This window comes from Choloepus didactylus, chromosome 24 (genome assembly GCF_015220235.1).
Source record: "Choloepus didactylus isolate mChoDid1 chromosome 24, mChoDid1.pri, whole genome shotgun sequence".
Lineage (NCBI taxonomy): Eukaryota > Metazoa > Chordata > Mammalia > Pilosa > Megalonychidae > Choloepus > Choloepus didactylus.
In genome coordinates, this window is record NC_051330.1 from 2,962,840 (window position 1) to 2,987,559 (window position 24,720).

Here is a 24,720-nt window from a genome sequence, read left to right on the forward strand (position 1 = left end):
GTTTGGCACTGCTCCATAATCATCCCCCCCAAATCAGGTGCCTACTATGGCCTGCCACAGGGATGGGAGGTAGGCACTGGGCACTCTAGCAGGTCCACTGTGTGTTGTAATTTACATCTGCTGGCTTCCAGTGGTACTTTCTATTCCACTGACCAGAAAGACCTGGGTTTGTTTTAGAGCCCTGCTTTAATTGTTGGGTTGTCCATATTTATCCAGAAAAACAGGTATGAGTTTCTGTCCAGCTCCTGTGGTCCTAATAAAGGGTCTGGAGCATCTTTTTCAAAGTGTTTCTATTCTTTTGCACTCTCCAGAATGTCCAGCAGCTGGTGATGCTCAGTAACTTAATCATCCTCAGAGGCTTCTTTGCCTCCAAGCGCAGTCTGCTTCTACCCAGGTGAGCTGAAACTGTGGGATTCCTAAGCCCTCACTTTGCCAGCCAAAATCTATCTTGATGTAGGGCTACACCTGTGGCAGAGCCATCCCCATGCAAGGAAATAGCCACTATTTTTTGCTTCCCACAAGGGTAGGGGAAGAGCTTTCAGATCCAGGGCTCTTCAAATATTGGTGGTATGTCTCACTTCTGTGACATGTTTTAAAATCTGTGTCCCCAGTAGGAGTGTTCCCTTCTTTTGATTCTGTGCCTTTCCCTCACTGAGACTGAGTGAGGAGGAGGGGAGAGGACCGTCAGGTATGAGATGGAAGATTCCTACTTGTTCTTTCTTTTTCTTCAATTCAGCACTTGCAGAGTCCTTCTCTAGTCTACATCCTCCTTCAGAGTTTCAAACAATTCAGAATTGTTCTTTTATTCATTGAATCTCTGGAGAGAAGTTTTCAGTAGATGTTTACATGGCCATGTTTATGACATCACCCCATGCCCATCTATTTTACTTTTAGGTACCCCATGATCAACTAGCCAATGTCATAAGTCTCTGCAAGTCAGATTATTTTGTCTGCTGCTTTGAGTCCACTGTCCATTATGGTAGCCTTGTGACCTTGTCTTTGATGATAAACTGCAGCCACCTGGATTATGCAACTTGGGATCTAGTTATCCCCATTGTATTTAAAGAGTCCAGTTCAGTGACAGCAGTTCCCACAGTAATATCTGACCTATAGAGAAGGGCAACTACAGCGCTCAGGGATGAAGGAGCTAGTCTCACAAATTTATTCCTCACTGTCCTGGTAAAAGGTGTGCCCTCTGGACATTCCTGGGGTAGGTGAACAGATCTTCCATGATAAATCCACTCTAACATTCAAATCTCTGTAAGCATTTGAATCCCCTCCTCTACATTATCCCAGGGCAGTTCTGGCATTTTGACCTTGGGTAATGTTGGCCACCTTTAGATCCATGTTTCAGCCAACCCACCCAAACAGTTAAAGCCCTTTCTAACCCCTTGAGCTACAACACTGAATGCAGAATCTCTGCTTGGTTGGCTTATATTAATACATTCAGACTGATCCTACTTTACATTCCATCCACCATTATCCCACACCCTTAATATCTGTTCCTACACATATTCTCCTTGTTTCTGTGTATATAAATTGGAAAACTCATGATTCTTTTGGAGTATGGCATATGTCCCCATGGATCCCACTTTGTACCTCACCCTTCAGGGCCTCTTGGGACTTTAGTTATAGGTCTTGAGGAAAAGAGTGGTTGTATGGGTTAGTCATGAAAAGAATTAGAAGTGTCCTTCATGGCCAATTTCCTCAGGGCATTCCATTGCAGTTTCATCTGGTGAGAGAGGATTAATCTCTCCAGACAGAGGAGTAAGGGCTGATTCCCCAGGGTAGGTGATTACAGGATTAGCAGGCACTGAAGGGTTAGTCTCTTTAAGCGAAGGCTGGATGGTCTGGTCCTCAGGGCAGACTGGAGCTCGGGTAGCTGTTTCTTCAAGGCAGGCTGGAGATTGATTGGCTCTTTCCTCAGGATAGGCTGGCATTCGGGTGACTGTCTCTTCAGGGTAAAGCATTATAAGAATTCTAGCAAAGACTCAGCAGTATCCAGGTTTCAATATACCCACAGCCATCCCTATAAACCCATATGTCCCTATCCCAATTTTCAAAATCCCATTCTTTTTCAATCAATGCCTTTACTTGAACAGCAGACACCCTGTGAGACTGAGATTTTAGTTTACATTGTAAATCTGCTACTCACGCAATGAGACTCCGGGTCTGATTTTAAGAGATCTCAAGTCTACACCACAGGAAATAGAATTTTCTTCCAGGGCACACATAGAAACTTTTACATCTTTCTTACAGCATTTAAGGTGTAAATTTGAAATCTTCAGCTTGTCCCTTTCTCTTGTAACTGAATCTAACATATCTAAGAAGAACCAGCCAACATCATTATACCTCTTAACACCACAAAACTTTATTAAGGTATCAAAAACACTGTCATCCAGAGCCTTGTCTCATACAAGAGTATAATTAGGAGAATCAAATGCTGATACTTTACATATCTATATTGCCACATCACACCTTGGACTGTCAGTGCCATCTTGATTATTGGAAATGGAGTCATTACTGTCTTTGAATCTAATTGGATTAGAAAACCAATTGTAAAAGCCCATTTTAAGATTCTGCTTCTCAAGAACCACCTGGTCCAAAGCTGTAGTGGTCAGAATTCTCTAGGGAAATAGAACCAATGGGAGATATTTGTAAACATGAGATTTTATAAAAGTGTCTCTTGCAGCTGTGCGGGTGCATGAGTCCAAATTCCATAGTGCAGGATTCACGAGTCCAAATTCTGTAGGATAGGTAGTAAGCTGGCAACTCTGATGAAGGTCTCCAATGGACTCCTCAGGAAAGGCTGGGTGGCTGAAGAATAAATGCAAGTTCTCTCTTTTCTCTTAAAAGTCTTCAACTGATTGGTTTAAATCCAATTGATTAGATTCTCTCATTGTGGAAGATACTCCGTCAGTTGACCATAAATGAAATCAGCCACGGATGCAATTGACTGGTGATTTAATAAACCATCCTTGTTGTTTATTATTCAGCCATGGAATATCCTTGCACTAATGGTTATGCCAGTGCTTGCTGAACAGACAACTCGGCACCATCACCTGGCCCAGCTGTACACATGAACCAAACCACCACAGAGAGAATGTGCAGAAGTTGGAATCTTATTTAGTGCTGGTGGGAATGTAAAATGGTACAGCCCTTGTGGAGGATGGTTTGGCAGTTCCTCAGGAAGCTAATATAGAGTTGTCTTATGACCTGGCAGTCCTGCTACTTGGGATATATCCAGACAGTCTAAATAAGTGGCAGGAACAAATATTTACACATTTTATTCACAATTACCTAAAGATGGAAAAACCCAATTGTTCATCAACTGATGAATGGGTAAACAAAATATGGTTATGTACATATGATGGAATAGTATTCTGTATTAATAAAGAATGAACTTCTGAAGTATACAAAAACATGGATGAAACTAGAGGACATTATGTTAAGTGAAATAAGAGAGAAACAAAAGGACAAATATTGTATGATCTCACTGATATGAACTAATTATAATATGTAAACTCATAGACATGAAATCTAGACTACAGATTACCAGGATATAGAATGAAGGTAAAGACGGGGAGGGGGCAGACACTTAATATGTGCAGAATGTTTAACCAGGTTGAATGTAAATGTTTGGAAATGGACAGAGGTAATGGTATCCTCTCATTCTGAGAATAATTAGTGGTGTTGAATGGGGTGTGGATGCAGTGGAAAGGGGAAATTTAGAGTCATGTATGTAACCAGAAGGATGTTACAACATGGGAAAGAACAGCACAGTGAATCTTGTGGTGGACAATGACTGTGATTAACTCTGCAAATATAAAAAAGCTCTTTCAGGAACTGGAATAAATGTATGACATTATTGCAAGGAGTTAATAATAGAGTGGTATATGGGAAAAATTTACCTATTGCAAACTATGGACGATAGTTAGTAATATTTTAATATTCTTTCACCAACAATAACAAATGTACCACAACAATACTATGACTCAGTAAAAGGTGGGGGGGGGAATGGGGTATGGGAGGATTTGGGGTTTTATTTTTAGTTTTATTTATTTTCTGGAGTAATGAAAATGAGATTCTAAGATTGATCATGGAGATGTATACACAACTTTGTGATGATACTGTGAGTCAGTGATTGCATTCATCAGATGGTTTGTATGGTGTGTGAATATATCTCAATAAAATTACATTCATAAAAATTTAACTTGTAAATTGTTTAAAAAATAAATGCACTCCTAGAGGCAAAATAAATTAAACTTTAAAACATTAGCAATATTTTTAAATAAAATCCATAGTTGTTTTTTTTTTTTTTTATAAATTCATCCATGATGGATTTCATGAATCCATTAATTTCCTACTAAATCTCTGGAAATCCTGAGCCAGTCCTATGGTATGTTTTTTTGTTTTTTTTTTTTTTAAGTTTTTTAAGTAATGTCATCCGATGGGTGATGTCCTAGGTTACTTGGTACAGTCCTTTGCAAAGTCTTTGAGGCAGTACTATTTTTTTTTTTTGAAGACAAAGCACTCTTGCTGGTAGTTGATTGCAAGCGTTTTCAGGAAATCAACAGAATAAAACAAAAAACTGTTTGTGGATTAAAAAAGATTTAAGACACAAAAGACAAAAAATGAGAATGTCAAACCTATTACTATCTTATAAAAGTGAAACATTCAGTGAGACTTTATTATAAAATCCTGCCATTGAGAATGAAATTTGGTTCTGTGTCATGTAACACAGAATAAATGAAGCTATATTTATAAATAAATGAAGCTATATTTGATAATATTATACTGTTGTCTAATATAAGGCAGATCAGCACTGAGATATATTATGGCAGAGGACACTGACAAGTCTTTAGAAACTTTGTATAGTTTCTGGAATATATCAATCACATTTTATTAACATCAATTCAACCAACAAAAGGCTATAAAATGCCTTTTAATTTGAAAATATTTCCTATGCAACTTTTTACACAGCAAATAAATCTATTTTTAGCATCTCTTTTTTCACAAGGTGAAAAAGAGGATCTTTATGAATCTTCTGGAGCACTTTGGAGGATCCCAATGACAGTTTGGAACATTTGATTTGAGAAGGCAAAATGTCTGAAGTTGTCAGGAGGTTTGAACAATTATCTAAATGGAATCACAGTTCACTATGAAACAATACTTGCCTGTCTTACTGAAGTGACAATAAAAGATTTTCAAAGTAAATATAGGAGACAACATGATGGTTAAAAAACTATTTTTAAACAATTAAGGACATGATAAAGTTAACATAAAGTGGAATTTATTCCTAGAAAATATAGACTCTCTGCCTTTTGCACTGATTATTCAGATTAAAAACAGAAACAACAAAAGAACTTTACAACTTGTATTAACAATCAAAGAAAACTTTGATATTTTAATAGAGAGAAAGCTAAATTTTAGTTTTGCATCAGTATACTATTTGGTATTAAGGCTTATAAAATCTTACAGGTAGACCCATTAAATCTTATAGATACATAGATTAACACAGTCATATGGCCCGACCACTCACCATGGATTCAGGAGCTGTAACTAGCTGTAACTAGTCATCATTCCAGTCCATAAAGCTCTCTCCTGGAGCCACCCTTCTCTGATGATGAAGTACACAGTGACTGAAGATCAAGTTTATTGCTGACAGAACACAGTCCCAAAAGTGGACGCAGACTCAGTGTTTTTCCAGGATAATGTGTAACCCATCTACTTGACTAAAACAGTTTGCATCTGCCATACGATTTCTAATGAAATAAAAATTGTTCATCCACAATGGATATGGGGCATTCAAACTTTGGGTAGTACAACGTATAAATCAGGTGCTTCCTCAAATGCTAAGAGTCAAGTGTTGTGACACTGGCTGCGGACTGGACTTCAGAAAGCAGACAAAGCCGGCACTGGATCTGCCTTGACACGTTGATCGGCCACATAAGGCATCAGGGAAGTTCCAGTGTAAGTACCTTCTTCCGAAAGGACTTCAAAGGAAACACTATATTCCTATGCTAACTTTTCTTGAGATATTTGCTGGATGTGTTATTGTACTCAAACAATGTCCACATTTTAGATTACAAATATAATGTATCCCTAAGTCCTAGGTATTAAAATACTAGACACCAACATACTGTCTAACTCAGCCATAGTGTATACTGTAATTTTTAAGTAGGTCTTGGAAATTCCCACAACAGGGTGTAAAATAGTCATTCTGTTCTCTAACCAGAGGATAAGACTGTTATTTCTCACTGCCCCAGACTTGTGTTTTACCTTCCTTTATTTGTCCTTCCTGTATGGGATATGAAGGCTTGCTGGGCCTTGTGACAGGGTGACTGGTCATTAGAATTCTTATTTCCAAACTAAGCTGTAAGGAAAGATTTCTTTCAATATTTGTCTTATTTTCCTAAATTAAAGCATCCATGATAGTTATTTCAAAGCTCATCCCTGCTCTTCTCCTTGAAATTGCACCTTTTTTTCACTTCTTCATTTACCACTAATTTGGTGGCAGAATAAACACTTTGCTTGCCATAACCTGTATCTGCAAGTGAGGAATTTACTTTTCCAGTTTCCTATCTCTTTTAAATATACACAGTGAGGAATTTAAAACTCCAAAACAATACTAAGATTGAGCCAGTTCCCCTTTGATCTTGTGAAGGATCATGCATCTTTGTAAATTCAAAGGCCTTTCTTCATTTTTCTTTTTATGTTGCAGAGTTTTTTTTTAATTAAAATATGAATATAATTTCAAGTTATTTCTATATCTTATTGTAGATATATCACATTATGATTCCTTCTTACCCAGTCTTGTGGTTTCCTTTCTACAGTTGAGTAAATCTGATTCCTACTATAGGAACGTTACAGGTGCAGATCTATTAATTTATTTCTGCCTCTTGGGTCTGGGATCCTCCCATCGAGTTTTGGTGTCACTCACTGTGGAAACCGGCACGTTCACCCTGTGGTTAGTGGGTGGCTGTGAGAGCCAGGGGCTGTCCTGTTCACACACCCTCCTTTAAAGGGGTGGCAGGCTCTTGGAAACATTACTACTCCCACAAAAGTGAAGAGAGTTATACATGGAGGCTCCTCAACCAAAACAAACAAGCAAACAGGGGCTGAAAGACCCCCGAGGTGTGCCTTTACCTGTGTTTCTGTGGGAAGAGATTCTGAGGGGTCTGTGTCCCAGCAGATGGGCCATTAGTGTGTCTGAAAATCTGCAGCTGCTTTCGTCTGTTCAGTAAACCCCAAACTGTCCTGGAGGCTGCCCAGGATAATGACATGGGTTTATATGAGGAAAAAAAGAGTGAGTCGGGTACTGTAGGCATGGAGATCAGAGTACATGGAAACCAGAGTAATTGGGGGGTCAGAGGGGGACTATTAGGGGCAGGGTTCCTGGAAGGAGCAAGGTCTTTACAGGGAGGCAAAGGGACCTTAGTTGGGGGAGGGGCTGAGGGGCTGAGGGGCTGAGGGGCTCTCTGCGGGATGGGGCCTCTGTGTTCCCAAGACCAGAGGGAGGGAGAGAGGCAACACTGGAGCTGGGCAGGGGCCAGGCAACCTCAGTCAGCAACTTCCCATAAGCGTCTGCATTTGCCTGGGTCAGGACTCACTTAGGGTGAGTGAGGGCACGGGCTCCGGGAGGGAGTCTGCAGGGTCAGCGCACAGGACACTCTGACCCTGAGCTCCAGGGCCCGGCTCTGAACCCGCCTCTCTGCAGGGGGAGGGCTCTGCACAAGCTTCCCTGTGTCGGGCAGAGGCGGAGCTGCAGCCCCTCCCCCTCCTGCAGCCCCTCCCCTCCTGCGGCCCCTCCCCTCCTGCGGCCCCTCCCCTCCTGCAGCCCCTCCCCTCCTGCAGCCCCTCCCCTCCTGCGGCCCCTCCCCCTCCTGCGGCCCCTCCCCTCCTGCGGCCCCTCCCCCTCCTGCAGCCCCTCCCCTCCTGCAGCCCCTCCCCTCCTGCGGCCCCTCCCCTCCTGCGGCCCCTCCCCTCCTGCGGCCCCTCCCCCTCCTGCGGCCCCTCCCCTCCTGCGGCCCCTCCCCTCCTGCAGCCCCTCCCCTCCTGCAGCCCCTCCCCTCCTGCGGCCCCTCCCCCTCCTGCAGCCCCTCCCCTCCTGCGGCCCCTCCCCTCCTGCAGCCCCTCCCCCTCCTGCAGCCCCTCCCCTCCTGCAGCCCCTCCCCTCCTGCAGCCCCTCCCCCTCCTGCGGCCCCTCCCCTCCTGCAGCCCCTCCCCCTCCTGCAGCCCCTCCCCTCCTGCAGCCCCTCCCCCTCCTGCAGCCCCTCCCCCTGGTAGGAGAAAGTGAAACCTGCCTGCTCGGGCTGTAGGGGAACTTGCCTGATTTCCAGGAATTGACACAGAAACCGGCACTCACTTGAGCCCCTCCCAGAAAGGCTGAAGCAGAGAGAAGGACTTAGATCTATAAAGAACAGAGCAGTGAGGAGGTCCAGACTCCAGAGGAAATTCCCAAAGCATCTGAAGGTCCTTTTCCAGCAACTCTTCTCTCCGTCTCTCCCTGCTCTTCCACTGCAACCCCAAACACTCCACAACTTCCATCCATGCTTCCTGAGAAAAGGGGGTCTGGATTTGCGTTTTGGAACATCCCAGGGGGATCTGCTTCTGCCTGGGAGGACAGAGAACCTTCCCCAGGGAGGGGGTGACGTCCCAGGAGTGCCCCTGACCCCTGCAAGGATCACCCTCTGCTTCCAGGAGCTGGTAAGTGAGATGCTTCTAGGGTGGAAACTTGGCTAATAACTTTTGCTAATGAGCCTGGGGGTCTGGGTTGTTTAGTTTCGATGATGAATTCAGAGCAGGGCCCCTCTCTGACATTCTTCAGGGACCCAAGAGAGCACCCAATTGATTATCTTTGGGCTTCCAAACCCACCCTGGATGGGAGTGTGCCCCTCACCTATATAATCCCGGCATTTGGGGTTTCTTCTGGGGCCCTCTGGAGTCCCTCTGATTGAAGCGCTGGGATACTGGAGCACGGCATGCCCTACACAGAGCCCGGCATGGGAATCCACAGTCCACGGCCTTCAGCCTGCATGCCTGCCATAGGGCAAGACGTCTATTTAGTGGGTCTGACCTGCATTTTTTTAAAGGTTGGCAGAAAAGAATAGATCAGAATAGACCAGTACAGCAAAGCTAGAAGATTAGAAGGTATGAAAGTGCAGATTGGAGAGAAAGCAAATTGTTTCCTGATACTTTTATTTCAGGAGTTTGCATGTATTTCTGTACTTCTGGGAGAGTGTGTGCATGTGTGTGTGTTAATGTGTGCAGTGAGTATGAGTCTGTGACTGCACACTGACGGGGAGTGAGAGTTCCTGTGCGCATCAGGTGTAAGTGTGTGAACATTTGTCTGCGTAAGTGTGAGAACATGTGTACTTCAAGCATGCATGAGTGTGCACACCTGAAGGAATGTATTTCAGGTTCATTAACTGTGTATGTGCACAGTGTTCCTAAGTGTGTGCACACTGAGCATTGTGTGGGTGTGTAAACACATGTCAGAAGCAGTATGAGAGTGTGTGTGCACACTGAGTGAGTGAGACAGACGTGCCAGAACACACTAGGAGCAGAAAGTCATCCTTGAATCAATCTCTAACACCTGGTAGCTTGGATCCTCTGAAACAACCTGATTTTGGCGATGAAATAATAATTAATGGGTAAGTTATAGTCTCGAAGGGGAGCAAATACTTTGAGAAGCCATATTCCCTCTTTCCGCAACATGGGGCCAGTTTCACAAGCCTAATTTCACAATTGCAAAAGAAAAATGCTTGCTTTGTATACGACCTTGTGCTCTCTGCGCTGATAAGGCTGGTTAAGTTTTAAACACAGAGAGACCATAAACAGGGAAAGGTTACCATTACCCACCTAGTCTCTTCCTGGTCATGAAGAAGTTACTGAAAACTCTGAAGGTCAAGAATATTATTCCCATTTGTAGAGTAGAAAAGAGGGAGGCCTCGTGGGGTCTGTAAGCTGTTCAGTAGACTATTTTTGCTTTTCAAGTGATCTAAGAGAAAAATTCAAGGTGATACGAGTGCATGTGGTGGGTTGTGGGCAGATGGGGACAAATCAGGGAGAATGATCTAGGAGCTGCTGCCAAATTAATCTCCTTCCAGCTGGCATGGACCCAGGGGAACCCATGACTAGAGCATATAACCTTTTTGTAGATGCACATAAGGACGGTGTTTGGTGGAGCAGAATACATAAGCTATTCCAAATTCAGAAGGAAACCATCAGTGAGGTCTAGATCTGCCATCCTGGAATTCACACAGCAACTGTCCACCTGGCACGGGGCAGATGTGGACACCTCCCGGGGGATCTCCATGCCCCCTGGGCCACTATTAGCCAGGGAACCTCCTGTTTGTTGTGCATGCTCAAGACAGGACAGGAAAAGGGAGGATACTCTTCAGAAATTAAGAAAGACTAGCATTTCCCATTTCCTTCAGCCTCCCCTGACTACACCTTTCTATTTCTCCAAGACAAATCTGGTGAGCAAAACACACATGCAAGTGCTGCAAAGACAGACCGTGAAGCTGACTGATGAGTCAAAGATAAAGTTGGGCTGAAGGAACAGAGGATCACCCTAGCACCACGGAGCTCCCTTCTAGCTGGTTACTGCCATTCTAGAATGTTCCTCAGACTGGACCCAGCCCAGGGCCCATTCTCCTCCCCTCCAACCAGCACTGCCCCTTCATGCAACACCCACCTCCACGCTATCCCCTCACCTAGCTCAGGGCAATGGGCACTTGCCTTCAGGTGGAGGCACTGTCCTTGCCATCCTGTGGCACCAGCGTCCTTTCACAGGGACCCCAGGTGGAGGAGCTTGACAGTGTACTGTGGACACAGGCCTCAGGGGCTGACGGTCTCATGCAGACGGGATTAGTGATGATGGTGTTTCCATGATCTTTTCTCACTTTGAACACTTGGCTTCTTTTATCTGATAATTTTATTAGGCATTTCCATCTGTTAATGTGTGCAAAGTCCCTATAAAAGTTTCTGGAAAGTGGGGACATTTTGAGCTCTTTCCTTTAAATTGCAAATCAATGTTTTGTTTTGTTTTGTTAATGGTGAGGGGACAGAATGAGAGAAAGCAGGCAGTGGTTTCTATTCTTTCCAAAAATTAACAGAAGGGACATTCATGGAGGGGCCATGGCTGATGGATAATAGGACAGAGATGTCCCTAAAGGAAGCCCCTCAGTATCCAGCAAAAACCAGCACGCAGTCCAGGGGAGTCTGTATTAAGCAGACTTGTCTGCATTTTCCACAAAGTCAGAAACATAGAACCATTCTGTTGGGTTCATTTTGGATCCCTCACTCATTTGTTGTGTAATTTGGGGATAAATTATTATCTGTAAGACTATTTCTTCATCATTAACCAGTATTAATAATATTGCTTATCCATTAGGGTTCGGAGAAGATTAGATGAGATAATGCATGCCAAGAACCCAGCGCAGACAGACTCACAGACACAAGACCTTACTACCCTGTGGTAAGAGGTCAGAGGCTGGGGGGAGAGCGAGAGGAAAGCCTTCCTGGGAGGTCCTACTGAGACCAGAGAGCATCACTGAGAGACTGCAGTGAGCCCTGCGGAGAGATTTGAATGGATCGTATCATGAAACCTTCACAAGGGCCCGGTGAGGTGGGTGACATTCCTCTCCGCTCTGCAAGGAGCACAAACTGTGCCCTCGGGAACTTGTCCCTGGTGCACGTGGCCAAGCAGGTCCTCCGATCCTGGGTGTTCTGAGGTCCTTTCCCTCCTCGGAGAAGCAGCACCCTGAGGACTCTGGGAGGTGAAAGGGGGTGTGGGATTTGTCCCAGAGGGGCTGGGGGACAAGGAGCTACTGTATAAGACCTATGGGTGCCTGTGAAACTTTAACCATGGATGGGACATGAGGTCTTCTGAGGCAGTAACCTGCGCAGTGAGATGTGGGGATGGTGTCCCCAGAAACTTTATAGGAAGATCCAGGTGGGTCTGGCCATAGCCCCTCAGAGGACAGAGCGTGCTGTGGAGGAGCCACAAGGCAACTGCTACTCAGCCCAGGAAGTGATCCTGAAGTTAAAGATTTTAAAAAGTGTTGATCACACAAGAGAAGACAGCAGGCGATTCTTAAGAGAGAACATCAGCAGTCACTCATATCTTGTGGGATTGTGAAAATCCAGCAGCCAGGCTGCAACCTGGAGTAGAATATACCAGGCAATGCAGCCAATTCTCTTTTCTAATCCTGCCCACACAGTATTTCAGATCTCATTAGAGTGATTCAGCCAACAAGAGAATCTGGCCTTTACAAAGACTTTTAATATGTACATAAATAAAAAGCAATGTGCAAATATAAGTGCTGATAGGAAGGAGATTATTTGCAAACTCTGTTAAACAGAAATAGAAAGATCTTACATGTTGAAGGAGATGAAGTACAGGCCTTTATGGGTAAGGCAATCACTGGTGAAAGTAATGTAAAAGTTTCAAGAAAATATATGGAGAATTAAGAAAAAAACATTTCAGTGTTAATAGAAATAATTAAATGATCTGTGACTGAGAAATAAAAATGAAGCCAGAGTTTTGTACTCAGAAATGAATCATTCCATATAGAAAGCCCCCACAAACAACCCCCAACCCTGTGGAGCATTTCAAAGCAGAATTCTGCTCATGCCTTCAGGTCAGATTAGGGATGGGTGCTCACCCACTCATGGATGAGATGTGGCCTGATCTGCTACTCCACTCCACCTGCATCCACCATCCTGCTTTGTGGGCTGACTGACGGCACAGCAGCTGCAGAGCCTTCCTCAGTGGCCCTCCTCGCACCCTAGTGTTGTGCATGTCACCAAATAGCACTTTTGTTTGCTTTGTTTGTAATCCTTGCTGTCGGCTTGGTTAAGGACCTAAACCCCGGGGCTTATGCTAAATCAGATTCTTCCTGTGCCTCCCTGTGTGTTTGGCCATCCTAACCCCCTCCTGTTCCTACTTCCGCAGGCCACCCCACTGCTCATAGACATAGAAGAGTCCCCCGTGTCCCCTCACACTCCATTATCTGCATCCTTCCCCTCTGTGACGCCACACCATTTGGGAGCAGAGGCCTGGAGCGTTGAGAAGGCCTGGGCAGATGGGAGGATGCCACAGATGGTTTCTCTGGTCACAGAGACAGTGAGGACAGCGTCCTGCACACCTGTGAACGTCGCAGTGACGGGGGACTCTGGCAATGGCATGTCCTCCTTCATCAACGCACTGCGGGGCATCGGGCATGAGGAGGAGGCCGCGGCTCCCACTGGGGTGGTGAGAACCACCCTCACTCGTGCCTCCTACTCATCCTCCCATTTTCCAAATGTGCTGCTGTGGGACCTGCCCGGCACCGGGTCTACCACCCAAAGCCTGGAGAACTATCTGCAGGAAATGCAGTTCAGCCTGTATGATCTCTTCATCATCATCACATCTGAGCAGTTCAGCATGAATCATGTGAGGCTTGCCAAGGCCATTGAGTGCATGGGAAAGAAGTTCTACGTGGTGTGGACGAAACTGGACAGGGACCTCAGCATGAGTGCCTTTAGGGAGGGTCAGCTCCAGCAGAATATCCGAGGAAATATCCTGGAAAATCTCCAGAAGGAGCGGGTGTGCGAACCCCCCATTTTCCTGGTTTCCAGCCTTGACCCTTCATTGCACGACTTCCCAAAGCTTAGGGACACATTGCAAAAGGACCTCACCTACCTCAGGTGCCGTGGTCCCCTACAGAACCTGTTCCGTACCTGTGAGAAGATCATTGATGACAAAGTGACCTCCCTGCAGGAGAAAATAGGCACAAAGTCTTTCCAGAACACCCTTGGCATCAGGAATGCAGATAATTTGGAAGAGTGTCTGAAAGCCTGTCACTGGCACTTCGGGGTTGATGATGAATCTCTCCAGCTGGTGGCACAGACAACAGGGACAGACTTTCCCGAGTACAAGGCCATCATGAAGTCCCAGGATATTCGGACTGTCAACAAAGCTAACTGGAAACTGACGCTCATGAATTTTTTTGTCATTCGAGCATTCCTCTGCCTTCTTAGCTGCATCCCCTTCTTCGGTACATTTGTCATCCGTTCCTTCAGGCAGCTGAAACAAAAACAGCTCCTTGTGATAGTGGCCGAGGACACCAAGAGCATCTTGAGCAAAGTCCTGAAAGATTCCATCCCACATGAAGGCCAACTTGGGAAAAGTCCACCAGGGTCATTTGCCAGTATTCTCTTCTCAGTAGGGTTCATTTTTCTCCTTTGGAAATGAGAAATATTTAACTTAACTCTTTCTGCTTATTTCTAAAGCTTATAGATTCCTTGAAAGCAATTATGAAAAATGCTCATCCTTCTAGCATTAATCACAGTGTTTGAGTATTTGTTGAAATCATTACAGATGTCTCCTTGGACCATAATGCAGAAATTTTCTTTCAGTTAAAAATGTCATGTGTGTCCTGATAAGTCTCTTTTATTTCCTAATGCATTAAAGTTAACATCATTTTTCCTTATTAAAGTCTTTTCATTCACTCTTTCCCATTCCTTTTCTCCTTCCCGTCGCTGGACCCACAGAGACATAATCAGTGATACAGCGGGGTGCTTCACAATTTTAGGGACAGTTGGAGAGTGTGGTTGAAACTGTTCTTTGAAATCTATAGGTGATGGGGTTACAATACCCAGGTAGGTCTACCTGCCTCAAAGATGCTTATCCTTCACTCTCTTCCAGGTCCCTAAAATCCATCAATATATTCAAAGGTGAGGCAGGTTTTGTATTAGTTAGGGTCTTGGCAAGCAACTCATGGCACCAACCAACTGGGGAATAAGAGGGGAATTTAATGAGGGTATTTGCAAAGATGTGGGCAGGTGTAGGAGACCACCAAGAGAAAGTGTTTGCCCCAGTGTGAACAACAGTGGGGAGTGACCTCTCCAGGCCTGAAAGGCCAAGGAGAGGAGCAGGTTGTTGGAACCTGGAGATGGCAGTGGTAGACAGGAGCTATCACTGCAGTAGACGGAGGTCACCGAAACCTGCCCCTTAGCAAGGGAAATGGGGATAATCAAATGCCTGACCTTGAGGTCTGCAGCTAGTGCTGCCCATGGGCCAAATCCAAACATAATCCATAGGGTGAGAGACCACATTGATGTAGCCTATGTGTGCCAGTCTTTTTGGATCCTAATAGGGTGGAGAAGGTGGATTTGGAGTGTAAAGTAAATTAAGCACAAGAGACTATAGAAAATAATTGCAAATCAAATGTATTCCAATGACACTAGTACCAAAAGGACAATGACTAATTAGAACAGCAAATATGGACAATTGTCACACAAAGTGGAAAGCATAACTGATCACTCAGGCTCTTTGAGAGCATTTTTCCATTTAGTAATACACTTTTGCAGTCATAATCCTGAATCAAATGTCGGCATCCCCTTGCCGCTCCCGCCTTGTTAAGTCCATAGCAAAACTACTCGTCCCCGTTCACACGCAGCCCCTGAACGGCTCCTTCTTCACAGGTGTGTGTCCCAGGTCATTCACTGATCAAGGGAGCAAGACAAAGAGCTAGTTTTCTTCACCTCTCTCATCCTGACCTCATCCCAAAATACACGATCCCATTAATGTCACAAATATATCCCTCTCCTGCTCACCACTTCTCAGCTCGACTGTTGCAATAGTTTTCCCTTTGCATCCCTCCAAATGTTCCCCACAACACCCTGGATGTGTTTACCTAAAATTTATGTCTGTGTGGTGACCAGACAACCAGGAAGGCCTGGGACAGTCCCAGGTTCCAATTATTGCCACAATTTCCTAATTTGGGAGGTATACTTTATGGACACCTTGTAAGTTTTACTACCCCATTTAGTGCCCCCTACATGGCAGTGTCCCATATGCTTATTGAATTATTAAAGAACCTCCTTGTGTGATTACAGTTGTAAGAGGAAGGCAAGGGACATGCATGACACCAGAAGGAAAGATAGAGGGTAAAAGTCTGGGGATTGTATAACATAGCAAACCCTAGAGTGGTCAAAGATGGTGATCAAGTGTACAAATCTAAGAACGCTTTTACTTGAGGGAGAACAAATGAATGTCAACATACCAAGGGGCTGAAAATGGGATGCTATGGGGGAAAATACATTCAATGAAAACTAGACTGTACAGTAAACAGTAGCATTGTAATATGCTTCCATTTATTCTAATAAAAGCAATATACCAAAGCTAAATGTCAATAACTTGGGGGTATAGGGAACACTATGGGATACTTGGTGGTGGTGCTTTTGTTTGACTCTTTCATTGTATTTTACTTTATTTTTCTTGTTTCTAATTTTTTTTTATTCTTCATTTACTTTTTCTTGTCTTCCTCTTTCTTTGTGGAGGAAATGGCAGTGTCCTCATATAGATTGTGGTGGTGAATGCATAACTATGGGATTATACCTGGAACTACTGATTGTTTAATTAGGATGGATTGTCTGGTGTGTGACTTAAAATGTTAAAATATAAACAGAGGGATACAAGTGGGGGGAAATGTGGAGAGAGGTGTGTTCCTATTCACTGTTGGTGGGGAAGAAGGATGGTGGAGCCCATCTGGAGGGCAGTGTGGTGGGTCCAAAGGAAGCTAAGATGGGGATGCTGTATGATCCTGCAGCACAATTATTAGGTATATACAGCCACATGATCCTGTATCCCCATTAGTGGGTATATACTTGGTAGTACTGAGAACAGGGGCATGAATAGGCATTTGCACACTGGTGTTTATGGTGTCATATTCACAATTTGCTGTGGATGGAGGTAGGTTAAGGGTACAATAACTGATGAATGGAATGGTGAAATATGGTGTATACATACAATGGAATATTGAGTGGCTGCAAGAAATAATGAAGTTGTGAGGCATGCAACTAGGTGGATGGCCTTTGAGGACAATATAGTCAGTGAAATAAGCCAGAAATGAAAATACAAGCATTATAACACTTCATTAGTATTGTGCTGATTATAATGTCCAAGCCCTGAGATTTGAATTTGAGAGCACAGTTTATCAGGGGAAGGCTTATTGTAAAGGTTCCTAGATTGTAAGCTCTTACAGCAGTTATATCTATTCCTGAGTTGTAATGGTTATTTCTAAATTCTGAGATGCTGAGCTGCTTGTGTATAACCTGGTTGGACCCTGGAACTTTGGGTATCTGTGTGTGTGACACCTGAGACTCAGAGCCAGGGTCTGGCAGCTATGAATGTCAGCATTACCCCATACAGCCACTGTTGAAGCTGAAAAAGGCACCAGACTTCAATTAGAGACATGAACAAAATGGAGTTGGTTAGTACTAAGGCGAATCAGATTAATGGATAAAGGATGATATTGATTTTGTTTGAAAACTTCAACTTCTGTGTGAGACCAAAGGAAGAGATGTTTACTTGGTATAAAATCTATATTTTCTTTGGCACACTATATAATTCAATTTGTATGGTCAGTTTATTCAAACACCATAATTGCATAGAATCTTGAATAGGGAGTGAGATCTGGTTTGTTTGTACAGGTTAGTGTGGAGCCCTGATACATCCCAGAGTAATCTGTGCAGGGAATAAAAAAGTTTTTACAAAGCCTCCTTGAAAGACTGGGGAAAATGTGGACATATTAAAAACTTACCCACCTGGAATTCCTGAACAACATTGGGGACTACCAATTTAGAAAGAGGAACCCTTGATTTGGGGGTTGCCCTTATGAAGCCTGTAACTGAAAAGGAGAGGTTAAGTCAACTTATAATTGTCCCTCAGAGTCATCCCCAGAGAACCCCTTTTGTTGCTCAGATGTGGCCTCTCTCTCTAAGCCAACTCTGCAGGGGAACTCACTGCCCTCCCCCTTATGTGGGGCATGTCTCCCAGTCATGTAAATCTCCTTGGCAATGTGGGACATGACTCCCTGGGATGAGCCTGGACCCAGAATTGTGGAATTGAGAAAGCCTTTTTGGACCAAAAGGGGGAGGAGAATTGAAAATAAATAAAGTTTCAACTGCTGAGAGATTTCAAATGGAGTCAATAGGTCATTCTGGAGGTTATTCTTATGCATTACATAGATATCCCTTTTTAGTTTTCAGTGTATTGGAATAGCTAGAAGGAAATACCTGAAACTGTTGAACTGCAACCCAGTAGCCTTGATTCTTGAAGAGGATTGTATAACTCTATAGCTTATATGGTGTGACTGTGTGATTGTGAAAACCTTGTGGCTCATGCTTCCTTTATCCGTTGTAAGGACGGATGAGTAGAAAAATGGCGACAATGTAAATGAATAATAGGGGGTGTTAGGGGTATGGGATATTTTGGGTGTTCCTTTATTACCTTGTTTTTATTTTCTTCTTTTTTTGCATAATGAAAATATTCAAAAATTAAATGTGATGAATTCATAGCTATATTTATGATATTATAAACAATTGTGCACTTCAGATGATTGTATGGTATATGAATACATCTCAATAAAAATGCATTTAAAAATAAAAGCAAAAAAAGAACCCCCTTGCCTGTCTCTCCTCTCATTTCCCACCACTTTTCAGCTTGTACTCTTTGTTCCAGCAACAGATGTACCAAGCATTTTGTCATTCTGTGTCTTTGTTCATGATCTTCTCCTTATGTGTAAGGCTCTTCCCTTTGCCATTTGCCCAGTTCATTCCATCCCATCCTTCAAAGTGTAAGTTAGATATCATTTTGTCCATGGAAGTCTTCTCTGATAACTCAGACTGGGTCAGAAGTTTTAACTATGTCCTCAGCTCTCAGCACAACAGTCTGTATAACATGATAGCAACTAAGTGGGCAATCTGAGCACTTGAGGCTGTGAAGCAACTCTGAGACCATTTACACTGGTGTCCCTGATCAAAGTCCTGGTTGAGTTGGAGAATAATAAGATCCAAATGGGAATTTGGAAGTATGCCATTGCATGCCATTACATGAAAATAAGGTGCCAAACAATAAGGAAGAACGTTGATTATAGTCCCAATTTCCAAGTTTCTTGAGGGTCTTGGGATGTCAGACCAATTGTCCATGTGTCTTCCATGGGAGTATAGAAGTAGCTGAGGTAGGGGCTTTGGTTCTGGGGTGAGGAATGAGGGGCTGTAACCAATACAGTCCAAGCCTGAGGAACTGACACAACCATGCACATCCCAGCAGATACAGGCATCATTAAAAAACCACACCTGTGGATCAGACATGCCAACAACATGGCACCACACAATCACTCAACTTAGGTGCAACCCAGGGGAAAGGGAAATGGGGAAATCCTGAGTGTGCTAAGTTTGCCCAGAATTCCTTGATGGGATGTGGATTCAAAACAGGAAGAAAATAAGCCTACCTGCTGCACACACCTGAGAAGCAGGTTCAGATTCGTTGCTTCTTTTATTCATATCTACATCCCCATCACCAAATCACCACATTTAAACCCACATGTCTTGAACTGCACTCCTCATATCCTACAAAAGGACACCTCCACCCTGAAACCAAGGATGGTTCAGGGGGAGAAAAGGAGGGTGGGGAAACATTCTATTGACATCCGCTAGAATGGGGGAAGGAGATGGAATTTCAAGTGAAGGGGACAAGGAGAACTGCACATGTGTTGTCCGGGGATGTGTAGGACACGGAGCAGATGGACTTCTGGAGTCATGTTGGAAAGAATATGTAAGTCTTATGTGATATTAGGTGGGAAAAAATGTTTAAACACAGACGGGGTTTCTGTAATCAGAAGAAATCAGTGTTAACATTTAATGGAATTAACAATTCAGAACCTTAACAACACTTTAGTCCAATCAGTTTTTTTGGTTTGCTCAAACTTCCAGAATGCAATATAGCAGAAATGAGTTGACTTTTCAATGAGGATTTATTAGTTAACAAATTTAAAGTTACAAGGCTGTGTAAATGCCCAAATTAAGGCATAAACAGGAAGATGTCTTCTCTGAAGAAATGCTGCTGGCATCCAGGACACCTCTGCCATGTGAGACCACGTGTGGCCGACATCTGCTGCTCCTTCTCTCCAGGTTTCATGGTTTTCAGCTTCTGGACTCAGTGGTTTCCTCTCTCAGCTTCTGTGCTTGTGTTCTTCTCTCTCTGCTTCTCCAGGGCTTTTCTCTGTGCTCCATGTGTTTCATCTCTCTACATCGTTGTGTGCTTTATCCTCTCATAAAGGACTCCAGTAACAGGGTGAAGATCTGCCTTGACTGGGCTGGGTCACATCTCAATTGAAATAACCTAACATAAAATCCCACCTCCAATAGGCCTGGACCCAAGGTAATGGATTAAAACAACCTGGTCTTCTCTGGAGTGCATAACAGCTCCAAACCACCACATATAGCTGAACAAAGAATGAAAACACAGAGCTGAACTGTACTTTAGAGACACAAGGTCTTTGATTATTCAAAGAGCAGTCCTGAATTATCATTTCAATGATATAAGATAAATTGAGTTGAAGAGTGCTTACAGTCAATTGTCATATGGGCACTGTGACAAAGTCATTTATGCAAATGGGACCAAGTTCCTAATTGAATAGTTTGCATCTTCCATTTTTTTTTAAGTAAATGCAGTTTCACTATTTTTGAGGGGTATGCATTACTTATGATATGAAGACTATAATATCAAAAGTATTCACAAATAGTGATGATTTTAGTTAATTCCCAAAGCTGAAGCTGGGTTAATAGTAAAGATTTGATCTTAAAATAAAGTATTTTTGTGTTTCATCTGTCAAATAAATCTCAAATCAAAAAAGAAATATCGTATGTTAAAAAAATCTCAAATCCTTCCTTGAAATAGTAGAATAACATTCTAATCTAATATTTTATTACAGAAGTTGTAGGTTTTCAGAAATATCATACAGAAAATAATGAGTTTCCATATACCCCACCTAGACACCCAGTTTTCTTTATCATCAACACATTGGGTTAGTGTGGACTTTGTTACTATTGTTGAAAGGATATTATAATTGTATTAAAAACCTTAGTGAATACTTTATATTATGACATACTTTTTGTGTTGCAGAATCATGTGGGTTTTTTAAAAATTTTTATTCTAGTAACATATATACAACTGAAACATTCCACTTTCAACCACATTCAAATATATATTTCAGTGGCATATATTATTCAAAATGTGCTACCTTAGCACAATTCATTCCCGAAACATCTGCATCACCCACAAAAGAAACTCAGTGTCAATTAAGCATTAATTCCCCATTCCCGACCCCACTCTACACCTGCTAACCTATATTCCAGTTTTTGACTCTATGAACTAGCCTATCCTCATCATTTCGTATCACTGAGATGATAAAACATGCATATTTTTGTGCCTGGTTTACTTCATCCAGCATAATGGCTTCAGGGTTCCTCTATGTTGCATGACTCAGAACTTTATTCTTTCTATGGCTGAATAATATTCCTTTGTATTTATATCCCACTAATTGTTTAGTCATTCGTCTCTTGATGGACACGTGGGTTGCTCCCATCTTTTGGTAATTGTGAAACACTGCTGCTAAGAACATCAGTTTACATATGTCTGTTTGAACCTCAGCTTTCAATTATTTAGGGCATGTACCTAAAAGTGGGATTGTCAGCTTATATGACTATTCTCTACTGAGGAATCACCATATTGTTTCCATAGCAGCTACAGAATTTATATTCCCATTAACAATGAATGGTTGGTTTTAATTCTCCACATACTCTGCAACACTTATTTTCTATTTACTTCAGGTAGCCATTCCAAAGGGTAAGAAATGGTATCTCATTGTGGTCTTGACTTGCATTTCCCTAATAGCTAATTATTTTGAGTATCTTCTGTTGTTCATTATAAAGAAGTTATGGGATTACAGAACAATCATGCATAAAATAAAGGGTTCCCATTACCACCCGAAAATTAACACCTTGCATTTGCGTGGATCACTTGTTACAATTGAAAATAGCACATTTTTATATTATTAATTAAAGTCCATAGTTTATATTTGGGTTCACTGTGTAGTGTAATTCCATGGATATTTCTCAAAATTTTTATTCTGTTACCATATATACAACCTAACATTTCCCCATTTTAATCATACTTAGATACATATATTTCAGTGCTTTTCACTGTATTCAAAATGCGGTGCTACTACAGAGTAATATCTCTTCTGTATATAGTTGTAAAAATCTTCAAAAAATACAAGCAAAGTAAATCCAATAGTATTTTAAAAGAATAATACAGCATGATCAAGTGGGATTTATTCCTGCTGTCCAAGGTTGGTTCAACGTAAGAAAATCAACTAATGTAATGCAGCACGTTGACAGAATGAAGGAAAACAATACCTGTGATCTCAATTGATGGCAAAAATGCATTTGTCAGAATACAGCACCCTCTCTTGATAAAACTACACAGAACACTGGGAACAGAAGGAAACTTTCACAAAATGATAAAGGGAATATATGAAAGCCCGCTTCTAATATCCTACTTACTGGTGAAGACTGAAATTTCCCCTCTAAGATCAGAAACAAGACAAGGATGCCTACTCTCACCACCGTTATTCAACATTGTACTGGAAGTTCTTGCCAGGGAAATTAGGCAAGAAAAAGAAATAAAAATAATCCACACAGGAAAGGAAGAAGTAATACTTTCCCTATTTGCTGATGATATCATCCTATATAGAGAAAAATCCTGAAAAATTCACAACAAAGCTCACAGAGGTAAAACATAAATCAGAACACTTGAGAAACTTTTGATGTGGTTTTTAGCCATTTGCATATACTCTTTGTAGAAATGTCTATCCATGTCTTTTGTCCATTTGTTCTTGGACTGTTTTTTGTTGTTGTTGAGTTGTAGGAATCATTATATTTTCTAGATGTTAAACTCTTATTGGATATGTGGTTTCAAATATTTTCTCCAAATATTGTTTTACTTTCATGTTTTACTTTCATGATGAATTTCTCTAGTGCACAAAATTTTAAATTTTGATGAAGTCGATTTATCCATTTTCCCTTTTGTTTTCATTCTTTTCATGTAAATTCTAAGAAATCATTGCCTATCACAAAGTCCTGAATATATGTCCCTATGATTTCTCTGAGAATTTTATAGTTTTGATTGTTTGCTTTGGTCCTTGAACCATTTTGAGTTGTTTTTTTTTTTTTATATGGAGAAGTAGGGTTCCACCTTTTTTCTTTTGCATATGGAGATCCAGTTTTCCCAGCACCATTAGTTGAAGAGATTATGAATGCACTTGACATCTTGGTTAAAAATCATTTTGCCAGAAGTTTAGAATGAAGTTTCTTCTATTGATTCTGGTCCTGCAAGTTACTGCTCCTGGATCTCTTCCCCTGACCAGAGATACAAATTCAGAAGAAAACAATATGGTGCTTGCCAAATGTACTTGGGAGCCTTTTATGAATTCCACATGGAAAGACTTCCAATGACAATAAAAGTCAATGGGAATCTCGTGGAGAATAAAATCCAGAAAATGCAGCAGTTCTTGGGATTAAATTGACTGGGAAACTGGACACATCTACCATGGCAATGATGCACAAACCACAATGTGGAGTGCCAGACGTTCATCATTTCAGTGATAAGGGAGCCAGTAAGGGGGAAATGTTATATCACCTGCAGAATCAACAATTATACTCCTGAACTGGTGTATGTAGATGTTGACTATGATATCTAGAAGGCTTTTCAAGTATGGAGTGATGTGAACCCCTGATATTCAGAAAGATTAATGCAGGTAAGTCTGGCATTGTATGTATTTCACATGGAGCTGATGGAGATTTCAATTGTTTTGATAGAAAAACCAGAGTTTTAGCACCTGCTGTTGAACGAGGAGCTGGTATTGGAGGGGATGCATATTTTGTTGAGGACGAAATTTGGACTAAAACCTCCAGAGGCATAAGCTTGTCTCTTGTTGCAGTTTATGAGAATGGACTTTCCTTGGGTCATGATCATTCCAATGACCCAAGGGCCATAATATTTCCTACCTACAACCACATTGACCCTAGCAAATTTAGCCTCTCTACTGATGATACACATGGCATTCAGTTCATCTGTGGAGGCCCAGAACCGCACCAACCCATGCCAGTTCCTGATGGTACAGAATTGTCTATCTGTGACACCAATTTGAGGTTCAATGCTGTCACTACAATTGGAAATAACATGCTTTCCATTAAAGACATGTTTTTCTGGTGGAAGCATGGTGAGACACCTAAGAGCAGTGTTAGTTTAAGTTCTATCTTAGGACCAACATTGTCATCTGGTATTCAAGCTGCTTATGAAATTGCAGAGAGAAATGATTTTTTTCCCTTTTAAAGATGAAAAGGACTGGTTGATCAGCAATTTAAGAACACATTTAAACTATTCCAAGAGCATACATCCTTTGTGTCTCCCAGACTCTGTGAAAAAATTGATGCAGCCATTTATTCCTATGCATTTTGTTAAGATACATTCACATACCATATAATCTTCCAAAGTGGACAATCAGTTGTCCACAGTATAATCATGCAGTTGTGCATTTATCACAAATCAGTCCTTGAATACATTCATTACTCAGATAAATAATAAAAATAAAAACAAAAGTAAAAAAGAACACACAAAACATCCTATAACCCCATCCTCTCCTATTGTTAATTTATATTGTCCTCTTTTTCTACTCATCTGTCCATAAGTTGGATAAAGGGAATGTGAGCCACAAGGTTTTCACAATCACATGGTCACACAGTACAAGCTATAGAGTTATACACTCATTTTCAGGAATCAAGGATACTGGATTGCAGTTCAACAATTTCAGGTATTTC

The 24,720-nt window shown here is 42.2% G+C and overlaps 1 protein-coding gene and 1 pseudogene across 2 annotated transcripts in view; both read left to right on the forward strand.

The window, feature by feature from the left end:
• The first annotated feature begins 8,570 nt into the window (after positions 1–8,570).
• Positions 8,571–24,720, forward strand: part of LOC119520029 (immunity-related GTPase family M protein 1-like) — a 379,546-nt gene continuing 363,396 nt past the window's right edge. Inside the window, exons 1-3 of one of the 2 annotated variants that reach the window (XM_037817784.1) lie at positions 8,571–8,709; positions 11,402–11,635; positions 12,965–14,501. In XM_037817784.1, coding sequence (XP_037673712.1) covers positions 11,597–11,635; positions 12,965–14,245 — 1,320 coding nt within the window. In that variant the 5' untranslated portion in view covers positions 8,571–8,709; positions 11,402–11,596 and the 3' untranslated portion in view covers positions 14,246–14,501. Of the gene's footprint in view, positions 8,710–11,401; positions 11,636–12,964; positions 14,502–24,720 lie in introns of those variants that run through there. The other variant, XM_037817785.1, reaches the window with a different exon arrangement.
• LOC119519693 lies at positions 23,203–24,386 on the forward strand (annotated as a pseudogene).